Genomic DNA, 26,107 nt, shown 5'->3' with positions numbered 1-26,107 from the left:
GACTACCTTCCTCCGTGCTAAACTACCAAAGCATCTCCCGGGGATCGAACCCACGCCAGAGATGTAACTGGATTAGAAGTCATCGACTCTAACCCCTCGACATTGTAAAGTAACAAGATATAAATATTCCGTTATTATTCTTGTATTTTCTTGTTTTCAGAGACGAGTTATACTGTCAGGTCTGTCGACAACTGACCAACAACCCGTCGAGAAATAGCTGTATACGCGGCTGGGTTATGATGTTTGTGTTTGCTGGAAGCTTTCTACCAACGGAAAAGGTCAGTTGAAAAGAGTTTAGCATTTTAATAAGCAATATATGTAAAGCTAATGCTAAGGGCATTTCCCTTTCCCTATTTCCTACCATTTCTATTTAGAAAACAATAAAAACTGTCTTGAATTTAATTAATAAACGTAAAAACGACCGACAGCCTACAAAACAAATTGACTACGTGTGTCTCTTATGCGATACTCTTTTAGCACAGTCATTGTAATTAGCCAGTAATAACATCAGTGGTATAAAACTTTGCCCAAATTCTTATAAAATGTGAATGACAGTCTGGCCTATTTTGAAGTTAAGAAGACCGTGTTGAGGTGACTGTGTTAAGCAGACTACATTAAGAACAATATGTTAAAGACACTCTGTTTAACTGTGATGAGGTGACTGGGTTCAGAAAACTATGTTCAGGAGACCATGCTGATAAAAATGTGACGTGTCGGACTGGATTTTCAACATACTCTCCACAACACAGTCTCCACAACACACTCTCCACAACACAGTCTCCTCAACACAGTCTCCACAACACAGTCTCCTCAACACATTCTCCACAACACACTCTCCACAACACAGTCTCCTCAACACATTCTCCACAACACACTCTCCACAACACAGCCTCCACAACACAGTCTCCTCAACACACTCTCCACAACACAGTCTCCTCAACACATTCTCCACAACACACTCTCCACAACACATTCTCCACAACACGTTCTCCACAACACACTCTCCACAACACAGTCTCCTCAACACAGTCTCCACAACACAGTCTCCACAACACACTCTCCACAACACAGTTTCCTCAACACAGTCTCACCAACAGTCTTCTTAACACAGTCTAAGGAGACTGTGATATGGATACTGTGTTAAGGAGATTTTGTTTAAAAGACTGTCTTGTTGAAGTGTTGTGAAAACTGTGTGTGTTAAGCACTAATTTGAATACAGAATATTAAATTTATAACATTCATTCTTTTTCGACCGCATTATAAGATATTTCACATTATATATAAGCTCAACCCTTGGCGAAATGTGTAAGCAAAATGTTACTTAAAACTTAATAGATAATGATAAATTTGCAAAAAGTCAAAACATATTCTAAAAAATATTTTGATTTTGTGTGTTTAAATGTTGCTTTTTATTCATTTTGCAAATTGCACAGTCTAGGTTTCAATGACAACGATCTGTTAACATAATTCTAACAAATGATGATCTAATTGAAAGGAACTAACAACACAAAACACGCTTTTCATCAATGAAATCATTGAGTCGTACCGAATTTCCAGATAAAGAAACTATTTTAGTGAATTTGACATTGAGGTAAAAACTGTCGTAATTTGATAAAATGATTTAAAAAACTGTTTTATAAAGTCGCAAAATATGTGAATGAGTTGCTTGAAAAACAGCTTCGTAACGCTGAATAATGTCATTTTCAAACAGACTTAGAATTACTTTTTGAACAAAAAGACAACTTGCAAAAATACATAAACTGGTTACATGACAGGTAGAATAATCAGAGCTGAATCTCTCAAACTGATATATTATGTTATTTATGTTATGTTGTGTTGTGTTATGTTTATGGTTATGTTATGTTATGTTATGTTATGTGTTGTTATGTTATGTTATGTTATGTTGTGACGTCACTTTACGTTATGATATGTTACGTTACGTTATGTTATGTTATGTTATGTTATGTTGAAATTACAATAATTTGGATTTACTGAGCATGCGCAGTTAATTCGATTTTATATCCGAAGTCGAATTTGTTGAAAGAATTCTAAAACTTAATATTTTGTTTTCTCTTGTTTTTTTTTTAAGTTTGCCCCAATACTTCTGAACTTTCTTCGAGATGGACCTACCGAGCATGCGCAGAGAGCTGAGAGATTGTTAAGACGTACGTTTATGGTAGGGACAAGGGGTCAGCCACCAAGCTGGTTAGAATTCCAGGTAAAATAACGAATGTAACAAAAGATGTGATTTTTCGTTCTAAAATGATACAACGGTAAGAACTAATCGTTTCTCAAAGAATGGTTAAATAGTTTAAGCTCTATTGATCGAACAGGATACGTGATCTCCTTACACCATTCCGAGCAATTTATGAAAATTGTTGAAAGAGATCAGCCGTCGAGCTAAATGGGCTCTAAGCTTTCTAAACAACACAACGTTACAAAACTTCTGTAATTAATTTTATTTGCTTGGAAATTAATATTGCTATGAAATCAATATGAAATCTACAACATTTGTTTTTACATGTATCTCCATAGCAATCATAAAATATAAATCTGCAAAAGTATTGCATGCATAAAATATATTAAATTACCTTGAATATTTACCTTGAAGGGACCGAATGTGACCCAAGTTTTGACACCAGTATAGACCTAGGCCGGTCTGAACTTTCGTGCAGTTGACCAAGCTTTAATACTTTTGGTTGACTCACTTTAAATTTTCATCTTGACATCCCCAGTTATGATAATGAACGTTTCCAAGAATGGGTTTACACTATACTATTTGGCATGCCATTACGTATATTGTCTTATAAATATCAAATATGCTGAGCAGCACAGATCTTGACACCTGGACGCTTTCTTAATAAATACAAACAAAAATGATAAGGAATGGGAAGCGCTGGGTTTGTTGAACACTTTGTGAGCATGTATGCATCATAAAGGTATATACATACAATATATTAATTTTTGTCGTCTGACAAGACGAGGTTTTTCCACATATGAAATTATCTATTGAATTTAAATGTCAAGTTGTTGATTCCAATATTTTGTTGCTTTTCAAACTGCCGACGTATCAAAATAAAAACTCTTAAATAGTCTGCGTCTCGAGGTAAAGTGATCTGTTTGACAAATATTGCAGACGACATATTTAAATCGATAAAACATTAAAATGTTGAATTAAATATAAAACCGTTTCCAAGAAAGAGTGAAATTGTTAGGTTATTTTTTCGAAATACATTTAAAAGGAAGTAAATTCTCTTACCAATGTACTGACTGTACAAATAGTCACGTGACTGTCTTAAAAGTACGAATTCTGACATGGAATCCGGATTAAAAAGTAAAGAACAAAAATTCATTCAAAATAAGCAGGCATTAAGATGCCATTTTAGGCCTCAGATTTATACAGAAAGTTGGTGCAAAACTTTGAACCTGAAATGTTTTTTATCAACATTTTGTCTGGCAAAGAAATAGAATGAAAACCTTCAAGTACATGTTTATTGTAACTTTGATATTATAGGCTTTCTTATAAAGTGTGTTTGCTTTGAAACCGCTCAATATTATACTGTATGGCCATGTCGTATTTTCTCCCCGTGTAGCGAAAGTACGACAAAGTGGTGTCATTGTCGTATTATCGTGCTTAAGCATTGCGCCCTATGGAGCGAAAGTACGATAAATTGATGACTTTGTTATGTTTTCGTCCGGCACCCCGCGGAGCGAAAATACGACATGACATACATTAGCCACCATAATACTGACTTTTGGAAGAAATGGTTATAATGAATGAGCATATCTTTTATAAGTTGTAACCCAAAGACTAAGAATATGATGGCATTGATAAACAAGGGTTGTTTTCTACAATGTATACATGCATTATGATAATATAACACTCAGGTATATATGTCTTATTTATTCTGTCGATATTTATTACTAGTTTCGTACATATTTATGACATTTAAACGATGTAAATAATGAGTATTTCATGCATTGAGAGGAAAAAACTGCTCTTTTGATATCATATTTGCAAAAGACCACAAAATTTTTAATAAACTGACCTTAAATTTGATGATGTATGCATATAAAATGACCAAAACTTATTTGATTTACACCTATTCAGTGCTTTTGATTTGCAATGTACGTGTTCTGAATTCGGTAATATTTAAAGTAAATAATAATGACTTTATGCATACTAAAATATGCCTAATATTTCATATTTCATGAGTGACCTTTCTTTCCTTAACACCAACACAATATATTAAGATTTTTGGAGAATTTAAACATTTTTAAATGTAAACATTCTCTACGATATTTTTAACACTTATATCTTACATTTTATACAATTATCAATTATACAAAGTTCAGACATGACATTGAATGGTATTTGCCATATAAAGAGAGAGTGATATAGTAAACATATGGCACACATCACTCTCTGGTTCGATCCTTTTTCAGGCGGCCAAAAACAGCAAGCCAATCTTATTGCCTATAATTCTGATGAACAGTAACCGACTACTGGTCGAAACGGACACTGCAACAACCGTGAACGAGCTGTGTTCACAGATCAGTCAAAGAATTGGTCTTCGTGACAGAAGCGGATTTTCTGTGTACATTACTCTTGGCCATAAGGTGAGACATTCTGGGCTTCTTAAATCAATAATAATCAGAATATATAAGAGGTTCATATTCAAAATAACGGAAATCGAAAGCTGATTCAGGATTTATTCAGAAACATAATTTTTAGGGCTTTTTGTGCATTTATTTTGCTAACTAAAGCATGTAACTATGTAAAAGAATCTTATTAATCAGTATTTAACAATATAATTCGAAAGTCAAGTAATTTGTCCTATGGCACTAATTTTCTAGCAAAAATATCACACTTGAGCGTAGAACAAATGTGCTAACTTTAAAACAATTGTAAATAGGGAAAAGGATAACAATAAAAATGTTTTTCTTTTTTTTTTCAGATTGCTTGCCTCGGCCATGGTATGCATCGAATAATGGACGCCATTTCAGAATGTGAACAAAGCACTAAAGAACAGGGCATGCGCGAAAGTAGTAGTCAATGGCGGTTGTACTTCCGGAAAGAATTCTTCACTCCGTGGTATGACCCTAGTGAGGATACACAGGCCACGGAGTTAACATACCAACAAATCATGAGGGGTGTGTCTGTGGGTGAATACAAGTGTGAGAAGGTACCGTAGTTTCATCTAGACCCTTTTACGTTGTTTAATAAATGATTGGCCAAGTTTACATAGATTTTATAACATTTGGCGGGAAAAGTTAATGAAAGTACATAGGCGCAGATTTATGCGTGTATTTAACCTTAGAAATACAATCATTACTACAAAACTTTAAATAGCATTGTGGAAGTTTTCACAGTCAAACCACATTTCCTTTATAAACATGTATTAGTAAAAATACAGGAACAGAAAAGTGCATTTTTCAAACAACCTTTTTCAGGATAATTGCTAATCTATAAAAACAAGATATGTTTGTAAAACATGTATGCCCCCTATCGGCAGCCAATTAGTCATGTGATCAGGTTATTATGCATGACTTCTGACCCAGTGAACAAACTATTAATAAGGGTTATCAGTTATCTAGTATCTACTGGTCATGACTAGTCACAAGGTAATAATAATTGTGACCCCATAGGTTGTGTGAAGCAATTTAAGTTATTACAAATCTTACCAAATAATATATGCATACATTTTATGAATCATGTAGGCCTCATTAATGACAGCCAAGTTGTTATATTACATAAGACCTTCAAATGTGTATACCAAAAGCAATTTTAGTTGAATATAAAAATATCAACCAAGGCAACATGAGTTGTTGAGTTATTGGTCAGAAACTGTCATTAAGTACAAGGTCAATATGACATTGACCCCTTGACCCAAAATCAATAGGGGTCATCTACTGGTCATGACCAATCATCATACCAAGTTTGAAGTTTCTAGGCCTAAGCATTCTTTAGTTATTGATCGGAGACCATCTTTATCTACAAGGTCAATGTGACCTTGACCTTGGACCCCTTGACCCCAAAATCAATAGGGGTCATCTGCTGGCCATGACCAATCATCATACCAAGTTTGAAGTTCCTAGGCCGAAGCGTTTTTTAGTTATTGATCAGAAACCGTTTTTACTTACAAGGTCAATGTGACCTTGACCTTTGACCCCTTGATCCCAAAATCAATAGGAGTCATCTGCTGGTCATGACCAATCACCATACCAAGTTTAAAGTTCCTAGTCCTAAGCGTTCTTTAGTTATTGATCAGAAACTGTTTTTACCTACAAGGTCAATGTGACCTTTGACCCTTGACCCAAAATTCAATAGGGGTCATCTGCTTGTCACGACCAATCATCATACAAAGTTTGAAGTTCCTAGGCCTAAGCGTTTTTAGTTAATTGATCGGAAACCGTTTATCCCTACAAGGTCAATGTGACCTTGACCTTTGACCCCTTGACCCCAAAATCAATAGGGGTCATCTACTGATCATGACCAATCACCATACCAAGTTTGAAGTTCCTAGGCTTAAGGGTTCTTTACTTATTGATCGGAAACCGTTTTTACCTAAGAGGTCAATATGACCTTGACCTTTGACCCCTTGACCCCAAAATCAATAGGGGTCATTTACTGATCATGACCAATCACCATATCAAGTTTGAAGTCCCTAGGCCTAAGGGTTCTTTAGTTATTGATCGGAAACCGTTTTTACCTACAAGGTCAATGTGACCTTGACCTTTGACCCTTGACCCCAAAATCAATAGGGGTCATCTGCTGGTCATGACCAATCACCATATCAAGTTTGAAGTTCCTAGGCCTAAGGGTTCTTTAGTTATTGATCGGAAACCGTTTTTACCTAAATGGTCAATGTGAGCTTGACCTTTGACCCCTTGACCCCAAAATCAATAGGGGTCATCTACTGATCATGACCAATCACCATACCAAGTTTGAAGTTCCTAGTCCTAAGGGTTCTTTAGTCATTGATCGGAAACCGTTTTTGCTTACAAGGTCAATGTGACCTTGACCTTTGACCCATTGACCCCAAAATCATAGGGGTCATCTACTGGTCATGACCAATCACCATACCAAGTTTGAAGTTCCTAGGCCTAAGGGTTCTTTAGTTATCACTCGGAAACCATTTGGTCTACGGACCGACAGACCGACGGACCGACGGACCGACAAGTGCAAAGCAATATACCCTCTCTTTTTCGAAGTGGGGGCATAATAAATGTTTAGATTCTAGAATTAATGATAAAGATATTTCATAACGAATCAATCTGGAAAGCAAATATGAAATAGAATCAATTGATCATATTTATCAACAAAGCAACAACAAAATTATACTTGTACAGCCCTTTAGAAATATTATTTCGCAAAATTATATAAGTGCGCACACTCGCAGAGCAAAAATAAAAGAGAACATTAAGCTATCTTTAGGTTTTACTACCCAAATTATCCACCAAATAATTGTTACTTATTTTTTTAGGACGAAGTACTGGTGCTGATGGCTGCTCAAAAATATTATATAGACAATGGTGCAGAAACTGACGCGACGAAAATAGAAACTTTTGTCAAATCATGGCTACCTAAAAGTCAAATGGAGATCAAAGAATTGTCGTACTGGGTTGGCAAAGTGAAATCTGAAATAGAAAATGACTTCCTGAAAGACAAACCACATAAAACGTCCTTGAAAGCGGATATAGTGACATTTGCAATGAACAAGTGGTACAACTTGTTTTCTAGATTTTATGACGCCTCTAAGGTGCAGGGACCAAATATATCCTGGGCGAATATTATATTAGGAATTAATTGTAAAGGATTTAACATAATGGATGAAAGTGAAAACGTGAAAGTGCACCTTTCATTTATTGAGATTACACGAGTTGCCAAAGGAAGGTTTGTATATTGTTGCTTTTTCTTTTACCACTTTTAAAAATATTTAAACATCTGTTCGGCAGTTTTCTATACTTTGCTCCGAAAGAATAATTTTCAAACAAACTTGTGACCTTCTATCCCGGCTTATTCTAAGTACATTTTTCAGTGGCTTACTATATATCTTTAAAAACTTTACCAAGCTTAGAATTTTTAACAAACCACCCCTTATTTTTAAAGTTATTCCATTCGGTGCGTTGTATGACTGAAACGCATCATTGCTCACACTGTTAAACGCATTTAGTATTGTTAATTTCTTATATAATGTGACCAGTTTTTTTTTTTTTTTTTTTTTTTTTTTTTTTTTTGCTTAAGTAAATATCGTAATATTTCTGCCCCCATTATGACGACAAGTCACGGCAGTATTGCTTACATAATACCTTTATCTGACATTATACGACAGCTTATGCTTCTGCTGAATGATTTACAAAAAAATGTACATTTTTGTATTCTTATTTAGACAGTATACCGAAAAAAAGATTATAAAACACATTTATGTTTCAGACATTCAGTGACAATATCAACAGTACAGGGTGATGACTATACCGCGACAACAGTGCATTCCGAGGATCTTTATACATTGATGACGTCATTCCAACTTGGGCTTAGGAGAAGATCGATGTATGCAATTGCTGTCCAAGATGCCTCACATTTCGGTACAAATCGCAGAAATTATTTTTATGATTATTAAAATGGATTATTTATATAACAGAATGTTCACCAGTTCAAAATCAGTTAAAAGAATATATTGAAAAAAAGTCCTTTTTTGTTAAGACAATTATCTTTTTCTAATAACAAAATTGTTAACTTTAGACCTTGAAAATGATTGCTTCAATTGATATAATAGAACATCGGCTAGTTTGCACTACTCGTTATCCTAAACTGAAATATATTTTTTTACCTTCAACAATAGTCTTAAATATAAACACATATATACGCACGGATAACTCTCATTAAAAAAAATAAACGATAACTTCTAAATGCAATATGTATATATATTTTCAGAAAGTGCAATAGGTTTTGGAATATCAAAAGGAGATTTAGTAAAATTTGACAAACCTTATGAGGAATATGGTGAATCGGATGTATACACCGGAATAACAGTGACCAATGGAAAGCACGGAAGTATACCACGTGACCTCCTGTACATTTTGCCAACCACTGAAGAGCCACCTGCAAATATTATGGTGAGCCTATTGAAAAAATATTTCACGATAAATAATCCGAAACATTTTAAATGGTAGCTCGTGAGAACTGAAACCATGTGCAATTAACTTAAAAATATTTGGTTATTATGTCAAGAGGAGAATATATAAAAGAGAGAGAGAAAATAAGGCGTTAGTAATGTGTTCAACCGTTTCCAACATAAACACATTATTTTCATACTAGGTATAGTTCTTTAGCAGCAAGATAGATAGAATGCCATACAGAGTGACCTAAAGCGTACCGAGCTGTTATTATCCGATGAAAGAAAACCAATAGTGGTTTGTTTTTACAATTTACTATGTAATGCACATTTATGATTGTGTTACATTTTGAAGAATTCCATAATTGAACATTTTGAAGAATTCCATAATTGACAATTTCATATTTGTTAATAATGCAGAGACAAGTTAGTCAAAGATCAACGGATTTGCTTCCCTTGTAAATAAACAGAATTGAAAATATTTCAGTATTTAAGTCTGTCATAAGTAGGAATAGTTTCTGTTACGGTGTTTTCATTATAAAACAACTGTTAATACGGGTATGTACGAGAGTGTATTTGAGCCGCGTCACGACAAAATCAACATAATGGATTTTGCGACCAGCACGGACCCAGACCAGCCTGCGCATCCGCGCAGTGTGATCAGGATCCATGCTGTTCGCTTACAAACCCTATATCCAGCAGAGAAACTAAAACCGATCAGCATGGATCCTGATCAGACTGTGCGGATGCGCAGGCTGGTCTGGATCCAGGCTGGTCGCAAACCCATTATGTTGGTTTTGTCATGACGCGGCTCATTTGTACGGTTCTCATTATCCGTAGGTCTTTTTGTCGAGTGTATTTTAAGATGTGGATGAAAAATTTCTTGTGATTGCATTATTTCAGGGTATGTTAACGGTGCAGTTGAGGAAAGAAACACCAAGTTTTGTACCATCAGGAACTGCTACATCACAGAATGGAGCTGAAGGCCATACACTTCATAATTACTCCAAGACATACTTTAGGTAAGTTAATAACGAACATAATCCAGGTAGATACAGGGCCAACACCGAGCTCATAAATAACGCTACGCTTTAGTCAGATTTGGTCCAAAACATACTTTAAGTAAGACTACCATTTACGTTTTATAGGAACACCAAGGTCCAACACCAATCTAATTAAAATGAGCTCCTTATCAACCCTACGCACTACATCTGAACTTTAGTCAGATTGGGCTAAACACATACTTCAAATAGGACTATAATTTACGATATACAGGAAAATACAGGGAACATTATGACAACGTTTAATATATTTTTGTTGGAACATTGCTTATATACTGCTGCTAAAATTGATGACCATAAAATAAAGGTTTTCAATGACTTACGCATGAATATTCATTAAAGATGAGAAATTTTACTTCATTCATATTGATATTGCATCAAATACTTACTCATCATGTGGTTGATATACTCATTACATCCTTAACGCTGTTGTAGATTCCTGCAGATTTCAAATGTAACACTAGCAACTTGATGAATGAACAATGGAATGTCCGAAATTTTGTAATGCATATTCATTCGCATTATGCCAGATGATTTTTATCTACTATAGACAGGTGTCTGAGAAAAGCTCGGTTACAAAATTGCTGTCCAAGGCTTCACTAAAGAAGAAAGACAAAGATGTGATATGGAAGTTTACGAAGGAACCGATGAAGAAAGCCTTATTGAGACGGAGCAATCTAAGAGATGATCTCAGAAAAGCAGCTATAAAAAGCTTTACAGATATCCCTTTTTTGTGAAATGATAGAGATGTATGATGAGTTTTGATACTGCTTTGATAGTTACAACAATGCAAAAAATTCAGCATGTTATAAAATATTATTGGAGCGCAGTGACGCGACGTCACTGGAGTTCATAATTATATGAAATGTATATTCACACAATTGATGAAGGTATTATCTCGAAACTATATGTTATTCCCGTAAAGAAAACATTGGAAAAACAAAACAATATGATGCTCATACTCTTATAAGATCAGACTATTTATGATAACCTTAGATGTTCAGTACCGAGTTAATTCTCTTTATCGTCGACTAACCAATGATTTCATCGTATGTATCGATCTTTTCAAAAACTTTGTCAGACTTTTAAAAAGCTGTTTACAAGCATTATCTGCTTCGGTTACATTTTGACAACAAAGGAGCAGCATGGCAAACTTTGATAATTCAATCGATCTTCAAGCATATAAATAACTTATGATAAATACAGGCGATGTTAAAAACTTTTATTGATAAGACTAGAAATGAGCTATTATAGCTTACAGTTTAATGTGGCACTAACTCGATAAATTGCATCATTATATTTGGGTATTTCATGCTGTAGCTTACATAATGAATATATGTATAAACACTTTTATTTTAATGTATCTATTTCTCATAAGATCAGTTTGTTATTCTTAACTTTTGTTACCTATCCAAACATATATGGGAGACGCCCTAAATAAAGAGAACACCCCTGCAAACGAATTACTAAATGACAATGTCATTGACATCGCAATGAGAAACGTAAGTTCAGTTTACCTTTAAAATAGCAGCTAAAACATATCATTAACAGTTGATCCGATGTTCAAGTTTTACTTTTATGATATATATTCAAGGTTTTAAGTAATTTTATAGATACTATTAGGAAATATATCTTTGAAATATAATTTATTTTGCTGCTGCATTTCAGATATTTTTATAAGGAAGTAAAGTTGTTTTGTCATTTTGAACATCAAGGAATAGTATGTACACATATCAATTACTAGTTGAAATCAAAGAAATATCTAGGTTGAAATAACTAAATGACACGATAGGTGTAAATTATACTTATGTTTTACTTACAGAAATATCTACGAGATGAGGTGTTCTGTCAGGTGATGAAACAACTCACAAGTAATCCAAACAAGTAAGGGTTGTTTTCTTCGTGTTCTTTCTTCTTTTTTCTCTCTTCTGTTTTGTGTAGTTATATTCCTTTGGTCTGTGGAGATCATTTATTATATTAGAATATGTGTTGAGGATTGAATACTTCTTAGGTCGGTGCCAGAGGGGCATAAAAAGTTTTGCGTTTTCATGGTTTTATCAAGATTCGGTCAGATCAAGCTAGGAACAGTAGATTTCCTTGTTTTGTCCACATGACGCTATGGGAATTTCAGGACAAATCATTGAAAGCAAAGATAAGCTAGTGGCCAAGTGGAGGATCCCTGATACTTGCATTCTGTGCACATATATTTAATCGAGTTTAAAATGAAATGTATTTTAATATGCATGTATATATCTTACTTTTTCAAACGCAATTATACGTTAGCTTTAATGTGTATGACCTGCAGGGATCATTATGAAATGAATTCAAAATTGACCACTGGTTTGGTTGCGTTTATGATCCAGAAGAATGGAACATTGCAATACTTTTCATGCCAGTTATTTTTAATCTGCAATAAATTATTACCTGTAACAATATGTTGTAATTACCTAGTACTTAAACTTATGTAAAAACACAATGCCATGTTTGATGTTCATATATTATACAGATTAAGTGAGGAGAGGGGTTGGCAGTTGATGTGGTTGTTGTTAACTTGTACATATCCACATAACGACCTGTTTGATGAGCTGGAATTATTTCTGAAAACCAACCAAAATGTGTTCGCTAAACGTTGCCTTGCCAAGCTTCATGCCACAAAACGGTAATTAGAATAGTACACAGCTATATGCCTCCAGATGAGCCAAAATATATCAATAAAACTAAAAATATATCGAGAAAAATAAACTGAGCTACCAAAATAATAATTTAAAATGATTCACGTTAAAAGTATTAATTTCCATGTTATTTGCAGTATTTTTACCATATATCTACTGCTTTCTTACACAGTAAGGGCAATTTTTGCATATTTTGATCTCATTTTTGTAATTTACATTGGTTGTAAGTGCAGTTTTCAATGTGTATAGTTTATATTTTACTTTTTTTATGCATTTTCAAAATTTTCATGAAAATTTATATGAATCTCGAGGTAAATTGCTTTAATTAAGAAATATTAATATGACTGCATAAGTATCCTGTTTAAAATTATATAGAATTTTAATTTACTGTTAAATTCATTATTGATTTGTGAAATGCTTAACCATTTTTTATTTAGCACAATGTCATATATTCTAACCTATTTTGAATACGTCGTAGTAAAGGACAGCCATAATTACTGTGTAATTCGAAATATGTGTACGAAGCATCTTGTTTCTTACATGATTTACAAAAAGGGTTAGTAGATTATTCAAGCTTATGTTCATATTATTATGGAACATATCGTTTGTTATTGGTATACTGATTACCTAACAAACAATGAATCTTACAACATACTTCTGGATGTTGAAAGATCTAAATATTCATGTAAATTTATCTGCCTTACTAATGTAAAATAAGACAATGCTAAGTATAATATGTAATATTTTTGCATGTTATCATAAAGAAATGAATTTAGGTAAGTTGCTTAGGGCACATCTCTTGCTTTTTAATGATCAAAACTCAAAACAGCTTCTGCTAAGTTGTATATTAATACAATATCTAATAATCATTATCAGTAAACACAATAAAAATATGTAAATTTATGTTATGATATAGATAAAAAAAAACATCTAATGTGTTTATATTGTGTTCAAGTAAACAATAAAAAAGGCTCAAGGTACATATATTCGGATAAAAGATTTATGTTATGATTAACTATAGAGTAATTAACTATTTTACGATTATCTAACTTTGCATGATTGATAATACAATGTATAATGTAATGGATTTTACAGGAATATGTATACGTTAAGATCCACTATTATTGTAGAATGTTTATATTTCAGACCCATGACCAATTGCAAATATGGCGTGTAATGAATCAGTCAAAGTCATATTCATATATTTCTAGCAATAGATTACCGCTTTTAGAATAAATTTATAATGAATATACATATGTATAACTGTATATGCATTTAAGAATAATAGCTTTTTATCTATATTTAGTAATATGATTTTAGAGTAACCTTTTCACCGACATTAATTCAATACAAGTATCTGCAAAACAGGTACATAATTTTGTATTTCTAGGGTTTAGCTTTTTGTCTGAACTAAAGCGTAGTCTTCAAGAAGTGGTAATAATTTAAACAAAATGAATTTCATATGATTTGTGTATAGTCTGTTTTTATTTGATTGTAACAGTTTTCTTATTCATTGCTTTTATACATGTAGCACAGTCACTTGAATACACGAATCATGAATTGAACGAATTTATTCTATATACCTTTCTTCAACTTGACGCTCTTTCAGTCACCTTTTTATCATTTTTACATAAATATAAACTTATTGTAAAGAACCATTTTAATATAAACAGTGTTATTTAACTTTAACTTCAAGAAATTTGTCTTCAAATGTTCACGTTTTTAGCCATACACATATTTTCCTTAAAATCGATGCCATCTGTTGGTTGTAAACTTATATTCAATTTGGAATTTGAAGAAGAACTTTATAAGATTTGATATCTTTCATTCTAATCCATTTCCACAGCGTACATAGCTGAATCTGTATATCATGTATTGTGTTATGTTTAAACTAATGGAACAAATTTGCAATGATTTGATGCAACTATGCATATTCAGTTCCCGCGCTATTTTATTAGTGGTTCCAGCTTTCCACCATGTTTGATTTGCAATGTCACATAGTTTTCAGATTATGATATGTGAGGGACATAGAAGTTGTTTAAATATGATCACGATGATATTTGAAACAACAAATTAAAATGTATTTCATGTTAAAATGCTTATTGCTTGTGAAAGACATTAGTGGGTTTTTGCTTTAAACTTAGTTAGTATTACTACTTTTTCCATTTGTATTTTTGTATTATTATTTAGCTTGTATAAGACCTGGCGTTTTAGCTCAGCAAATGTGTCATAATGTAACTATATTGACACTGTACTGAAGACACTTCTTAAATTGTTTACAGTTTTTATTTTTTTTGTTTTTAGTATGCCTTTTACATTAATGTCACTAAAATCTACTTTTTTCCTGCGAATTTCATCTTGAATCACATTGTCTTTATCTTCTTTTTTCTTCTCTAAAACTAAATTATTACTTACCATATAATACTTGAAATTAACAGTGACTGGATTGTAATATATATAACAATTAAAAATGGTATATAATGGTTATTGTAAGATGTTTAATGATGAAAATTGTACATATTTACAGTGAAGGCTGTCGCTATTCTCCTCCTCATCAGTTAGAATACGAGGCCCTGAGCAACAAACATCCAGCAATTGAATATACCATTCTATTCCCAGACCAAACAACACAGGTAATGCTTAATTCATTTGCCTTTGTCTGCCTTTATTTTTTGGAATTTAATTTGTTAGTTTGTCGTTTTTCATTTGTAAACAGAGTTGAAATTTGTTGTTGAACATTAAGGATTTCTAACCACCATGGATCAGTCCCTGTCAGGAGCAAGCCGTTGTTCCTTTGAGCAAATTTTTATATGTATCACTAAGTACTAGCTGGTGCTGAAACAGATTCGAGAGTGTGTCTTTAAGCTTATAGCTTCCAACACAATCGAACTTAGATAAATCCTGTATAAACTTAGAAGGTTCTGAACACGTTGAATTAAATCCACATGAAAACATTTTTACTTTAACCAAGCTGGGCAATATTAAGTAAACTATGGATATAGAACAAACATAATTGTTTAAATTCTATAATCAGAATACTTCCAAACTGCTTATATGAAATAAATATGGTATTTTGACTTAACAGCGAATTTGTAGAACTTCTGGCTAAATGATTTTCCTGTTAGAAATAGCAGCATAATGTTTTCTTCCGGATAATTTTATTCTGTTTAAGTACAGTATGCATGTGTGTGTATATATAACAGATATTTCATGTTGAAACTTTGCCGAGAATCCAACATTTTATTATGGAAGAAACATAATTTTACTGTTGATAAATATTATATAAACCTTCATCTGTATATCCTTTTAAAGCTGTGGTATCATTTGTTTCTAGGCTTTAGAATCTCTCGAATCCGTTTCGGAACCAGCTAGTACTTAGCAATGTGTACAAAGTTGCTTGTTATATTTTTCTGCTCCTTGCACAATTAAGTGTTGAAAATCGAGAACCGCTCATGTCGGTGCATGGGGGCTTGAGGGATGTTGCACTTATTCATTATTTCTCATGTACAGACTCAATCAAACCCAGTCTGCAGTTATTAATGTAATTTTGTTGTGATTAATGCTTCCGAGGGATCATTGTGATTAATGCTTCCGAGGGATCACTTAGTTTCCAGTTTTTTTTTAACAGAAGGAATTGATGAATAAACACAATTAGTTTACAATTGATTTCATATTTCTTGTTCAAAATTGCACACAACAGAGCTCACTTATCATTGCTTATTGTTATAGACGATAGAAGTGGACTCCAGTACAAGAATGTGTGACATACACCAGAATATAGTAAAAAGATTGATGTTGAAACATAGTCAAGAATATGGTTTATTCTTTGGTCTGAAAGACAAAGGTAGGAATCATGTACTTGTTTAAGACAATGATAACAAATATCATATACTGTTTTGACGGAGTTTACAATGCACACTGTATACCAATTGTCATTATTTGAAGCGGGGTAGATGATAGTAAACATCCTAAGTATATATATATATTACCGGTAGAATATGTATTTATTTTTGACGTGTATGTGATATTACTGGTGATTATTTAGAAATATCAATCAAATTTATTTTTCATAAAATTGTTGTTTTTTTTCTAAAGTAATATGTATTGTAAAATTTATTTATTAACACTAACAATTATCATGTATGACACTCAATGCTCCAGACCAAAAAGCAATACGTAAGTAATCACACTTTTATCTGTGTAATTAATTTTGACATGCATTTATATTATGTACATTATATGTTTAGTCTTTAGTGCTGCTACCAGTCTAATATTTTTATTATGTTATGAATAAAACAATATAATCTGTATGCTATTTGTGGGGGGAATCAACGTTGTGCTAGTTTGCTGCCTGCATAAATTCACTATGTATATTGCCTGCATTGATTTTGCTTTTCCATCCTCTAATTCATGTCTCTTCATCTGCTATTCTTTTAAATTACAAACAAGTGTTGTTCATTTGGCTTACTCGGATCATATAGTATCATATGTTTAGGGTCGTTGACTTCGAGAGACTTGCCATTTCGAATCCCGTCAGTGATTGACGACGCTATCCTGCTAGCTAACATAATGGTGTTTCTTCTCAAATGCTGCCCATCCGTGCATTAAGTAATGTACGGAGGGATACCTGAGGTCATACACTTGAAAAGTTGAAAAGTCGCCATAGTACCTTTAATCTGAATTGGTCTATAATGGAGGGTTGGTAATACCATAATACCATATGTTATATATGGATGTTGTTGATAGATACAAAAAAATCAAACCAAAGGCAATAATTGTGTAAATTACTAGTCAGAACTTAAATTTAAAAATTGAAAATGCACATTTGTTTAAAAAAGCACACCTGCAGATTTGTGCCTAATTTTAGTATTATGGTATGCAAGAAAACTTTAGATCCATGATCTGATAATGACATATCAATACATGTATATAGCAGATAAAAAAGTGGTTAAGAACAAAATGTTCTATTCAGCGTTTATAATGGTCATACTAAATCACTTTAAAACACTTTCAACATTTCGTTTTTTAAAAGTATTCCATCCAAATAATACATTTCTATTGTTTTTTTAAATCAGTTTTTGGCGAGTATGCCCATAATAGACCTATCCACTTTAAAGTGTCAGTGTGGCTAGTCACTTTAATCCCAACAGAAATAAGTAAGGAATATTCAGTATGATCATAGGAACATTTTGCCAGATCGCTTAACGTTTTTTTTATTTATGCTATGATTGCTTTACATGTTGGAGGATACAAATATCATTATGAAATTACTCTTATGTCATTTGCACGATACAAAAGTATAATATATCACCTGCAGGTATTTTTTTTATTATTTAATACATCCTGATAACAGAAAGTCATGTTTGTAATTGTTAAAGCTGTTTTACATGTTTTAACCATCATTTTTGTTATCATTTTCCGATATGTGTACCGTACCTTTTTAATAATTGCTTTCAAACTCTGTGATTTTTTATGCATTTTTCTTCGTTCTCCGTGTACGTTTGTGTCATATGTTACATTGTAGAAATATATGTTGAGAACTATATAAGCCTTATAAATAGGTGCAAATTATTACTTATAGCGTTTTCAAGATAAAAATAAGTGCAATTTAATAAAAGTTTGTCTGGTTCCAGTACGGAATATGATGTTTTATAAAATTTGCTCTAGAAAGAGGTTAGTGTGTAAAGTTAGTTCTTCTATTATTTCTCCATCCTTATCACAAAAAGATACCATTGTGCCAACGTGCCGGTACATGTAGAATCATTTTTGCAATATGAAATGGAACATAGGAATTAAATAGGGATTTAATTTAAAATGATTTATGTTTCAAAGAGTTCTCTGCCGACTCGGGTAAGACTTAAAACTTTACTAATCACAAAGAGACTTTGTTTTGGTTTTATTTATATGCAGTATGAAGCTTTTAATATTGTTTATCTCTATTTCATTTAGGAAGGGATTCAGAAATCTTGATTGTTATCCTCTAACTAACCAATACTTTTGTGTCGGCTGTATTAATCAGTTAAGATAAGATATGGAATCAAAAGTGTTTTAACAATTGCATGTTAATAACTGAGCTGAATATGGTCGTTTCTTTTACTATATGGAAATATTAGATCTTGCTGAGGGAACTATATTGATAAATTTATTATTGACGAAGTATTAAAGTATACTTGTAGTGAATGGCTCTCTATGTAACCTCAAGTATTATATTTACTTGAAAGTTTTGTTTAGAACATAGTGTGATTTTCATTATCTCATAAACAAATGACATTTTTATGTAAACATGGCATGGGTATTTGTCCAAATTCAAATTCGAAGCAGAAAATGTGTTTTATAACATTATTTATAACATAATAATAAAAGCATGATACGCTTATAGAATTATACAAAATAATTGCTTCGTTTGCATGAATTCTAAATGTATTTTGCATGTAATAAATAACTGATAACAAATATGTCTGATCTACAGTTTACAACTTAAACTTGAATCTCGATATTACTATATACTTTATATATTGCATGCGGGATAGTACAAGGTGATGAAGTACCTCTGCAGTTCTTTTATTTTACAGTGCGTTTTAACAATGCCATTTTCAAAATACGTATTAATGCTTCCTTCAAACTTAAAAAGAAGAATTGTACAATGTTAACTGCATAACAATACAACAAGAAACTTACTCTCAACAGTTAAAAACATTATAATCTGACAATCCTTGTTTAAAGCAATAAAACTAATTTTCAATGCATTTGTATGAGTAATTTGAAACAAAATAAACAAGAACAATGAAAATATAAAATTATATGCAAATATTTAGTAATATCAGTAGCTATATTTTGTAAAAGACTTTAGATTTGATTAAAATGTTTGAATGAAGTAGTACTGGTTTAAAACAAGTAAAGTTTACAAACTATGTTTTATGTAATTTATCTTTATTTTAATCAAATCTATTTTATGTACCTTTATTTTTTATATAATTACCAAACATGTTAACAGATTTCGTCATTTATACTGTAGTGCAGTACACTTTACTCAAATATATTACTGCGCAAAAAAATAATTCTTTCTGTTGACTTAAGTAAACTTTGAATCTTTGAATAATTATCCTAAACTGGGTATCCTACCTTGAATCTCACATGTCACAAGATTTATATATTAGTAAACAATAATATAGCTTTCTGTCTTTTTTCAGTAATAAATGTTTCATACTGGGACTATTTCTTCGACCATTTATCACACATTCAAAAATACTATACAAGAATGCCAAGAAAACATTCGGCGGCCGAGGATGGTAAGTAATTAATGGATAAAAATTTAATAATATCTATGCCTCTGAGTACGTAAAGAGTATTCTGATTGTTATTGAAACTGGTCGATTTATACAACTTTTTTTTCTTTTAATTTGAATAACACCAAATACGTTTTGTTCAGCTATTAACACATACTAATAATTACGATATATTTGAAATATGACCGGTATATATAATTATTAAGATATTAAAGATCAACACTGGATATTCAATTTACCGTTATTCATTATACACGAATGTATAATGATATTCGACATTTGAGAGTTCAGACACGTAGCCAAAATTTTGAATCCTAATATTATAATATAAGCACTTTTTTGGCAAAAAGGGGACACTGTATGTATTATCAATAAATATGGGGCTATAAATATTTTTAGATGGAGTTTTGAAATGTTTTGAAAACTGAATGGTCCATAGTGAATTCAAAATAATGAAATGATATACTAATAGATTTTAAGCTGTTAGAATATGTGTAATTTTATGTCAACTACTTATAATGTCTTAATTTTAGATTGCCTGAAAGATCTTTTTTTTTTTTAAATAAATTGAATACTTTTTTGTCTTTATCTGTAAATGTTTCCCTTTTATGATTCTCTATGTTTTTATAAAGTTTTGTACGTGCAGAAATGATTATATTTTTATGTTTATATAAACAGTTTTATATATCACATAATATATTGAATTATTCGACCACTTTACTTTACAGCACCTGTTCCACCATCACCTCCACCAATGTTGATATTCATGAAGAAAATCTGGATGAATTCAAACCCAGGCCAAGATAAGCTTGCCGACATCAAATTCCATTTTCCACAAGTAAACATTTATTAAATATAAATACGTATTAGCTGAAATATAATTACGGATTATATGTACTTCATTATAATCTTATTTCTTTTGTGTAACGAGCCAGGCGAAGCCAGCAACAAACTTGTAACAATAACAAATTTATTACAGAAAAATTATTAAGAAAAATTAAATAGTTTATGTTTACAAGTACCTGAAGTCCGAATAAAATTTAAATTTCTAAATGTCTAATTTGTAAATGTCTAGTCTGATCCTAGAATGACCCCTTTTTGAACAGCACAGTTAAATCCAAGTTAAATCCAAGAACACTTTAGAATAAATTCCCACAATAAAATCCACAAGAATATTTTAATCTATTTTAAAATCCAAGCTCCAATAAATTACTTTATATCAGAATGAATGATACTCCAAATGTAATGATGACTTAAAAGGTAACTGATGACTTAAAAGATAAAGGAAATGAAAAATGTCCCCTTATATAAAAGCGAAGAACATTCCAGATCAGCCTACAGTAATCATAATTAGTAAAGAATAATCTGGAAATTTCTATCTAAATATAATGCACAAATCATAATCTAGAATTTTCTACAACAGTTAAGAAACTTCTAGTACATACATGTAGTTTATGTTCTAAAAATAGAACAGTGATAATATTGGAAATAACAACTTGTCAAAGATAAACTATATACTCGTACATGTAATATGTTGCATACATAACATTTATAACGACTGAATTTAGTGTTGGTGTAATTTTTATTTTTGGTTGAATATAAGATAACACTGATAATCTCATGTCATGTGCCGACTATCCGGCTTAAGTCGTGATAAAAGACCTCCCGACCCCATAATTATATATTATCTTTCAATTGTTTACTTTACATGAGTTCACAATTTCATTCAATTAACCTTTACTAGTATAGAATATATACTTCTACCAATATATACTTCAACATGTACCATGCTGCCTTTTTTTAACTAGGGCGATATGAAAAACGAACCAGTAAGGCTTATTCTGGTATTAATTATTAATTCATTTTTCAATATATTAGGAGATGCCGAATTACTTACGAGGCTATCATAAATGTACTGCCGAGGAGGCTGTTACATTGTCATCATTACTATTTAGAGCAAGATTTGGCGACGAGAAAGATCCCCTCGAAAACCTAGGGTGAGTTTCACAAAACATCTATTGTTAAACAAGTATAATTGTTGTTGTATACATTGATAGACCATTGACATTGTAAATGTTTTATTTAGCGCCTATGATATTTTTCAATAATGAAGCGGTTCAATACAATGAAAGAGTTCTTTTAATCAGTGAAAAAGATGTTCACATACAAAGCTCAAAAATATATTTTCTTTATTTTTCTTTAAGGAACCTTCTGTCGCAGTTAATACCAAAGACTGTTTTCAAGGAGAAGACTTCAGATAAGTGGAAAGAGGTAAGCAGAAAAGCAAAGTAATTTATTATATCAACTAAAATGTATTACAATTTTGTTTTTCAAAGTGTGAGATTTCCATAATATTCTTAAGACAATTCATTTGGATTGTATTTTATAGCTCTACAAACAGTTTTCATTTGTATGTATCAATTTCTAGCGGCTATAGATATTGAAAATATTCTGTTGATACTTATCATTTATTGAAGCTGTATGATAGAAACAAAGAAATTCGCAATAAAATTGGCGGATCTTTTCATGAACGTCATTCTCCGTGGGTTATTTGTTTATCCATATTTTAATAAACAGTGTACATATCTTTAACAAAAATTCATTTACTCAATGGATATACACTTTGTTTGTAATATTTTTTGTGTGTGTGGCATGCATTTTTAAAAGCACTTTGGTGACTCTCGCTTTAGAATTATAAATAAACGAAATGAATCTTATATGAAAACACATTATGATAGGGGAGCATTTTTCATAAACAGGAGCTGCGTGCCAGTATATCCAAGTTGAAATTTCCGACGAAGGAAGATGGAAAAGTGGCTTTCTTGAAAGGGCTGATGAAGTGGCCAACGTATGGATCTGTTTTCTTCGAAGTGAAGGTACATACTAGATTGCTTTAAAAATACTATTAATAATATTGATTAATAATATAATTGCATAGGGCAATAACACTTAATGTAAATAGATTTGTTTGTTCTTTATAGGGGAATTAAAATTAATTGAAAGTTCGGTCAATAAATCAAGGGTTGGTTTTATTTCAGAGTTTAAATTTGACACACTAGGAAGACAAAGGCCTGAACAGAATACGCAGAATTTTGATATCTTATGGAATAAGCATGCTGTTATACTTTAACATTTATCAGAACTTTGGTATTCTCAAAAAATAAATATATCCGACAAATGAGATATTTGCTTATTCTGTACAAAGACAATCGTTTTTTGTTATTACTATTATCATAATCATTATTATTATTTCAGCAAAGAAGTACCAAATCAATGCCAAAAAATCTTCTTGTTGCCGTTAGTCACAACGGAGTAGGATTGATAGATGGTGGTACTAAGGTAAACATTTTACTTACTGTTCAATATTATGATTACTCAATATATGATAAAAATGGATGGTTGAAAATATTGATTGGCCTGTTTACTAATTTAGTTGAAAAAAATATTTCTTGAAAAGATTTGCCCGGCCCCTATTCGATGAAAACTAAAAGTCAGTCAGCCAACATAGAAGAGCCTGTACGCACGAGTAGGCTGGAATAGCTAGCTATACGTGTGGCAAAGGCTACTCAAATTTGGTTCCAGCAGGGGATGAAGTTAAAATGTACGCCCTTAAATATTTTGTATAAATGTGATTATTCATATTTGGTTTAATACAAGGAAAATGTTATATGATAGGAACAACACATAATTATTCGTTTACCTGTTTCAAATAAATTCAAGAAAGTAACACAGCTAAATGTATTCAACAAAACATAAAAAGGCTGAATATTCAGTATATAGAAATACAAAATGAAATTGTTGATCAGAGTGGCATGGAATTTATGTTATACATTAAACGATAGGGAGTGTAAAAGTTTTGTTTATCAATGAATAAGCCTGGCATATAGTACAATCTACGCGTATATTTTCAAAATATTATCCAATCTTGACATATTTTGACTAAGCAAAGTTTCACATGTGTTGTATACAAATTTGCATATATTTTGATCATATACATTTTGATATGTTTTGTTGTAGCAAATTTTAACACGTTGCATGTTATTAAAATTTGACACACTTAGTTATATCAAATCTCGACATGTATATTCTTGAGCAAATTAAATTTTGACATGTTTTGTTTAAACAGGAGGTGATCGACATGTTTAGTTTTGACAAAGTTCCCAACTGGGCTTTTGATGAGTACTCATTCACGTTGGTGATAGGTGAAGGTTCCAGCCTTTCAAAGTTGTATATGGAAACTTCCGTGGTAGGCTATGTTAAACAGTATCTTTGTTTATCACGAACACCAAAAAGAATATTCTAAAACCGTTTATAAGAATAATTCACTATTGTACACTTATAAAAGTAGTAAACAAATTATCATTGATTCTTATCTATTTGTATGTCAGTATTAGCTTGATAATAGAACTTTAAGATCTTATCATTTCACTTAATACATGCCCCTCTTCTTCTTTCACCGTTCTTGTGTCGTCTCCAGTTTCAGTGCCTTCTTGTTGTCAAGCGGGTTTGACCGGAATGTGTATGGGGCTGAGTTCTATGAACGTGACCTTTGTCCTATTAACCTTTTCTCTCATTTTTACATATCAGCATACCTTTGGTATACTCTGTCACTTTAAGTACTCCTTTCTACTATTCAATATTTATCGTGTCAAAGAGCAAAACTTCTTGTATATCAATCCATTGACATTTAAAATAGTATTGTTAATAATCATATCGGAAATTTAAACTCTTTATCACAGGGTCACAATATGGACGACCTGATTATGACGTATGTTGGATACATTATGAACTCGCAAATAAAGAAGAAGCCTTCGTATGCAGGAATAGTTGTCGGAGAGTCATTTGCATGAGGTACCGATGTTTCCGAGTGTTGAAATGCCATGCATTTATGACGAGGGTGCTGTTGCAACTGCCTTGCTGCATTAAAGAAAGGGAATTGTGGTTAGATAAAATTGACAGTGTATGGTTAAATGAAAGAATGAAGAGAGATAGTATAATAGATTTTAAATTTCATGCGTGTCATATATAGCAACTAACAGTTAATGTAATGACAGTTGATGAGGAGTATGGGCCAATGTCGAATGAAATATCTACTTTGTTTATTGATATTGCATGCATACAAAGAAAAATTAATAGTTTTGACTTCGCTATAAATAATCATTACTAAAAAATGAACATCTAAATAGATGTATATGCTCTATATTAATTAATAGACATATCGTTGTTATTATTTTGAATACGGTTAGGATTAACCTATTTAATGTTAACTTACTGCTTTTTGTTATTCATTTTTGTAAGAAAATCCATTATGTGTCATTTAACCCATATTGTCAAACATTCCAAAGAAATACAAACCTCAAAAATGCTTAAATATATGAATAACTATGAAAATGACAAAGGGAGAGTACTGTTTGTGTCTTTTAGATTTGAAATAAACATAGTTAACAAATATTTTAATGGAAAAACTATTTTATATCAATGTAAAATATTTTTAAAAGCTGAAATAAACAGATTCAGATCATATTTTTTTTGTAGAAATAAATTATACAAGTATGGACTTTTCAGCTGGTGAATATAACAAAGGTATATATTTTCGAAAATCAAGATTCAGTCGTACACATATTTGAATATTTCAATTTATTATATGATCTAAATATAGCTGAAATCTCATTGGTTCAAATAGTAGTCAACAGAACAAATTTTAAAATCATAGTCACCGGGTGTAGTATCATATTCACTGGGTGAATTGGATTTTCCCAGTCTAAAAATAGATTGAGACTCATATTCAATGATCATACACCGTAGACTGTTAATTACGCGTGTTATATAAAAATAATTGTTGCCTTTTTTTTCTTTATGGCATATTTCTCGATTAAAATATCAAAACTTTACTATTATACTTAAGGGTTACACCGCAATAATGAATATAAACTTGAATTATTTTTGTATGCGCAGCGTTCGCGTAGTCG

At 31.8% G+C, this 26,107-nt stretch overlaps 1 protein-coding gene across 5 annotated transcripts in view; it reads left to right on the top strand.

Moving 5' to 3' along the window:
• LOC132736034 (unconventional myosin-VIIa-like) overlaps positions 1-25,772 on the top strand; it is a 43,095-nt gene extending 17,323 nt beyond the window's left edge. For 2 of the 5 annotated variants that reach the window (XM_060723076.1, XM_060723077.1), the window contains exons 8-31: positions 161-278; positions 2,090-2,218; positions 4,447-4,620; positions 4,959-5,186; positions 7,488-7,897; positions 8,438-8,589; positions 8,939-9,120; positions 10,023-10,141; positions 10,731-10,900; positions 11,588-11,682; positions 12,003-12,064; positions 12,687-12,839; positions 15,380-15,485; positions 16,582-16,696; positions 17,014-17,028; positions 18,685-18,702; positions 20,043-20,141; positions 20,867-20,976; positions 22,017-22,135; positions 22,343-22,409; positions 22,898-23,014; positions 23,394-23,477; positions 24,265-24,384; positions 24,878-25,772. In XM_060723076.1, coding sequence (XP_060579059.1) covers positions 161-278; positions 2,090-2,218; positions 4,447-4,620; positions 4,959-5,186; positions 7,488-7,897; positions 8,438-8,589; positions 8,939-9,120; positions 10,023-10,141; positions 10,731-10,900; positions 11,588-11,682; positions 12,003-12,064; positions 12,687-12,839; positions 15,380-15,485; positions 16,582-16,696; positions 17,014-17,028; positions 18,685-18,702; positions 20,043-20,141; positions 20,867-20,976; positions 22,017-22,135; positions 22,343-22,409; positions 22,898-23,014; positions 23,394-23,477; positions 24,265-24,384; positions 24,878-24,988 — 3,073 coding nt within the window. In that variant the 3' untranslated portion in view covers positions 24,989-25,772. The remainder of the gene's footprint in view (positions 1-160; positions 279-2,089; positions 2,219-4,446; positions 4,621-4,958; positions 5,187-7,487; positions 7,898-8,437; positions 8,590-8,938; positions 9,121-10,022; positions 10,142-10,730; positions 10,901-11,587; positions 11,683-12,002; positions 12,065-12,686; positions 12,840-15,379; positions 15,486-16,581; positions 16,697-17,013; positions 17,029-18,684; positions 18,703-20,042; positions 20,142-20,866; positions 20,977-22,016; positions 22,136-22,342; positions 22,410-22,897; positions 23,015-23,393; positions 23,478-24,264; positions 24,385-24,877) is intronic. The other 3 variants (XM_060723079.1, XM_060723080.1, XM_060723081.1) reach the window with 3 other exon arrangements.
• The last annotated feature ends 335 nt before the right edge of the window (positions 25,773-26,107 follow it).

Source organism: Ruditapes philippinarum, unplaced genomic scaffold, assembly GCF_026571515.1.
Source record: "Ruditapes philippinarum isolate M1 unplaced genomic scaffold, ASM2657151v2 ctg2221_1_1_1_1, whole genome shotgun sequence".
NCBI lineage: Eukaryota > Metazoa > Mollusca > Bivalvia > Venerida > Veneridae > Ruditapes > Ruditapes philippinarum.
This window is presented reverse-complemented; position numbering and strand designations above follow the sequence as displayed.